This window comes from Capsicum annuum, chromosome 9 (assembly GCF_002878395.1).
Source record: "Capsicum annuum cultivar UCD-10X-F1 chromosome 9, UCD10Xv1.1, whole genome shotgun sequence".
Taxonomy (NCBI): domain Eukaryota; kingdom Viridiplantae; phylum Streptophyta; class Magnoliopsida; order Solanales; family Solanaceae; genus Capsicum; species Capsicum annuum.
This window is the reverse complement of record NC_061119.1, coordinates 209,739,109-209,743,428: the sequence shown is the minus strand read 5'-3', so window position 1 is coordinate 209,743,428 and position 4,320 is coordinate 209,739,109. Positions and strand designations below refer to the sequence as shown.

At 28.9% G+C, this 4,320-nt stretch overlaps 1 protein-coding gene across 2 annotated transcripts; it reads right to left on the bottom strand.

The window, feature by feature from the left end:
* Positions 1–264: 264 nt before the first annotated feature.
* Positions 265–3,378, bottom strand: LOC107847007 (terpene synthase 17-like). Of its 2 annotated transcripts, none has more exons than XM_047396718.1 (8): positions 3,344–3,378; positions 2,696–2,876; positions 2,342–2,621; positions 1,897–2,260; positions 1,429–1,647; positions 1,166–1,304; positions 796–1,044; positions 265–593 (listed from the first exon to the last, which is right to left on the bottom strand). In XM_047396718.1, the coding sequence occupies exons 2-8, from the start codon at positions 2,807–2,809 to the stop codon at positions 300–302; spliced, it is 1,659 nt and encodes a 552-aa protein (XP_047252674.1). In that variant the 5' UTR covers positions 2,810–2,876; positions 3,344–3,378; the 3' UTR covers positions 265–299. The 2 variants fall into 2 exon arrangements, with proteins under 2 accessions (XP_047252674.1, XP_047252675.1); XM_047396719.1 differs by having other exon boundaries at positions 2,696–2,812; positions 3,344–3,372.
* Between the last annotated feature and the right edge of the window lie 942 nt (positions 3,379–4,320).

The window sequence follows — 4,320 nt, the reverse complement described above, 5'->3', positions numbered from 1 at the left end:
TCAAACTCATCCAAAATATTTTCGATAGCGTCGGATTCACAAAATATGTCATTACATACAAGAATTATTATTTCTTACAACGGTAATACGAGGTTTACAGCATAATTCATGTGGATATTGTTAACGTAGAAACAGACACCTGCCTATTAATGCGAAATTTAATATTAGAATATTTATTTATTTATTATTATACTAATAATACAAGTAACTGAACAATCCTTAACTTATCCAAATATAAGCATTCTAGAGAAATGTGATTCTTTTTCTTGTTCCTCCTCTTCTTTTTTTATGGTCTCGATCTATGTAATAGGATCAATTATAATCGCAGAAATGACGTCTTTCAAGTTATTTTTAGAAAAGGTATAAGCATCTTCATCTTTATACAGGAACTCTACTGCTCTTGTAAAATTAATTATAGACATGAGCAAAACCCTTGGTATAATATCAGTGTGTTTGAGGTATTCTTCATTCAAAACCTTCCAATAATTCTCTATCATATTCCTTATTTTCATGTATGCTTCTTCCTTTGTGACACTATATTCATTCATATAACATTCAACTGCAGAAGCTACATCTCCTCTTTTTTGTTCTTCCTACATACACAATATAAACAAACAAAATAAAAGATAAATTAATAGGTAGGCATTTACTAAAATTGAAGTGTCTAATGAACAAAAAATGTCTGTTAAAATGTCAAAATGAAATAAGCGTGAACAATTTTAACATACTCATAGTATAAAATAACTATCATTATAAATAAATTAATTCAATAATTACATATACACCAATATGTACCTCATGTGATTTAAGATCATTGAGTAATCTTCCAATGAGAGAGGCAGCAACAAGTATTGGAGGTTCAGTTGTTATCCAATCAAGTGCATCTTTAGTTGCTTGCTTTCCCATGCCTAACCAAAACGTAGTTGCTAGCAACAGGTAACCACTTGATGCAATTCCATTCTTCATATACTGCTCCATTGTTGGTACTTTCTTCTCATGATACCATCTTGCCTCTTCAAAGTAAGCCCTCACCACCTTTTTCATCTAAAAAAAATAATCAATAAATAATTATATTAGTGAAACATGCTTCATTCTGTTCTTAGTTGGGGCCAAGATATATCAAATCTTCATAGGATTTGAGGCATAATTATCATTGGTATTATACCTCTATTATGAAATAGTTTACTAGAAATGACTTGTTTTCATTTGTCAACTCTTTCTCAATTTCATTGTAAACATCAAGAAGATTGCAGTAAACAATCTTCATATATAGTGGTAATTGTTCTGAAGCATCAATATTCCACCTACATATATAAATATGACGAACATCAAATCAATCAAATGATATATATGTACTGTAACACATCAATAAAAATATTGTTGTACGTTATATATATATATATATATATATATATATATATATATTACCTTTCAATCGCGTCTGTGAGGAAAGTAATTTCATCCAATGTCCCATAGATATCATATGTGTCATCAATAATAGTAAGGAAGTATGCAATTTTTGTTGATAATTTCCTTGCAACGCTGTACTGAGGCTCAAAGTAGACACTTAAACTCCAAAAGTAAGCCTCTGCCAATTTGTCTCTTACATAAGGTAATGATTTCACTATTTCCAATTTTTTCCACCACCTACAACAAATTGTGTGTTTCGTGTATTTAGTATAAATTGATACATTAAAGAAAAGAATACTTAAATTTGAAGTTGGAACTTAATATAATTTTTGGAACACAGGTTGTGTTTGATCAAAATAAATTTTACTTGAAAAAAAAGTGAAGCTTAACTTCAATAATTTTTTTTGAGTAAACCATTATTTCACTTGAAAGAGTACTACTTAAATAAGTTTTACAAACAAAGGTGAAGGTGCACCAGTGAGTTACCTTGTGATACCACATAGCTCCTTTTTATGCAACTTTTGCAGAATGTTGAAGTCCAATTTGGCAAAGTTTAGTAACACCTCATTTTCATGGTTAAATGATATATATTTCCTTGTTTCTACCCTCACCACACCATCTTTAATTGAAAATTTCAGTGCATTATTGACTTGTTGTGCAAGCTGAGAGTTGCTCAATTTAGGCAAAATCAGTTTTAATTGAGTGATGGTGAAATTCAGTGCTTCATCCATAATTTCTTCGCCATGTACTCTAAATTGTGCTGCCTCATATAAACTCAATATTCCATGTACATCGTTAACCAATTCATTCTTGAAATTTCCTTTGTCGTTAATGAACTTCCTAAAAGCACCTGCTTCAAATTTTGAGCGAATTAGACAGATCATATTTTCATGAACTAATTTTATCATCCTTTAAATTGAATGATACTTACCACATGATGCATAATAACCTTGTTGCCTAAGTAATCGAAAACATAGAGCAATAGCATAAAGGTCGTTGCCATCAACTTCACCAAGCCATTCTTCATAATGAGTGTACATATAACTCAATGATTCCTCAATCTCACGTTCAAAATGATAAGCTACTCCAAGACGTTGGATTATGTTGAGGAGATCATTCTTTTGCAAAGATTTTGAAGGAGTCATCACTAGCATCTTTCTCACTTCTTCTTTTAGGTCTTCGTGTTGCGTTTCCTCCCCCTCATTAGCTCCCTATTTGGGAATATATATATGTTACTCAAATGAATTTGTTTTGTATATTGATGGTATAAAAAGTGTTTATTTACCGGAATATCAGCATATGTTAGAAAATAGTCTCCCCAAATGGTAGGATGATGATTGCCAGTGCGACGTGTGATTATAAACTCATCTGCCGCAATGATTTGCGTGCGCAACTCCATCTTCTGTTTGGTAAAGGAAATGAGCAAGGATTTGAACAAACATGAGAAGGGTCAACTAGCGGCGGAGCTACATAGAGGGTGGTCAATTAAACACGAGATTATATTTTGACTAGATAAAATTATTACTATTATTTATGAAAATGGGTTAAGTTGTTGAACTATTGTGGATTGAATAGAGAAAATTATACTGCATTATAAGTTATAAAAGTACTTTATATATATAGACATAAATCTTGGACATCCTCGACGGAATTTTTAACTTTTTCACTTGGGTCAGCACGATGCAACCCTTAAAATGTTCCATTAACTCTTTTTTAGATGATCTATATAAATCACCTAGCTAGGGCCAGTTGCGTATAATTCAAAGATATGTTCGTCCTCTCGATCTATCCATCTCCTATTTAAGTAATACCAAAATTTTATCTGTGACATGATTTGAATTTGTGTAAAATCAAACTACTTCTTTACAAAATCAAATTGTTAGATCATAGATGAAATGATCTCGATTAGAAAGAAAAAAATTAAAAATAATACCTTAAGTTGATCTTTCAAACGTTTCTTTAACTCACACCAATGCACTAAAGCATGATGATGTCTCGATTCCTATTTATAATGCCTTAAACATGTGGAAGCGTCTGACAAAATTAGGTCAAGAAATCATATTAATTAGCTTGGCCTATTAAATTTTGGATTGACATTTAGTTCAAGATAAAATATTTTCATTCCAAGTTCAGTGATGTATGATTCAGATTTGGATAATGAGGCCCGACATATTCAAGTCATTCAAAAAAAGGAAGTTTTAAGTATCTTGGCTTTATCTATATCTATATCTATAATCTATAATATATTAAAATTGTGAAGCCCTTTGGAAAAGTGAATTGAACTTTTTGCCCTTCATTAAAAAATTTTACAATACACAAAACTGTCATTTACTAATTTTTATATTTAATAATTTAAAATCACTTAAAAATTAAATATAATAAATTAGTAGTTCTTTATTTAAACTAGGTAACAAAACCTAATATTTTGGTATCCTTTTAATTTTGGTCACAGTCAAAAAATACGAACTGAAGAAACCAAATTAAAGATAAAATAAACAAGAAGTCCTATTTAAGGTAAAATTTGATTATTCAAACAATTATTTGAATAAATTGTAGAAATCTTCATCAAACGCAAAATAAATTTAAAGCCTTACTGAGGATGTCATATATTTATGGTAGCAAAGCAGTTTTAAACCTAAAAAAAAAAATTATAATCTTGTAATTTTTTATAACTAAAAATAGATTGACTTTAGTTTTTTCTTTTATTTTTTAATGAAATAATTTATAATCTCATAAATATTAAGTTTTATTTTAAATCGCAAATTGAAAATATATTATTTAATTTTTTAGGTCAATTTAAAAAATATATTTATATCTATAATCTATATATCTATATAATAATAATAATAATAATAATAATAATAATAACAATAATAATAATAATAATAATAATAATAACAATAATAATAA

Bases quoted from the DNA above. Each gene is read 5' to 3' on its own strand.
- LOC107847007 (XM_047396718.1), bottom strand. From the start codon at position 2,809: ATGGAGTTGCGCACGCAAATCATTGCGGCAGATGAGTTTATAATCACA. The intron at 2,622-2,695 runs GTAAATAAACAC...ATTCCCAAATAG, and splicing joins TAACATATGCTGATATTCCG to GGAGCTAATGAGGGGGAGGA. The intron at 1,045-1,165 runs GTATAATACCAA...TATTTTTTTTAG, and splicing joins TAAACTATTTCATAATAGAG to ATGAAAAAGGTGGTGAGGGC.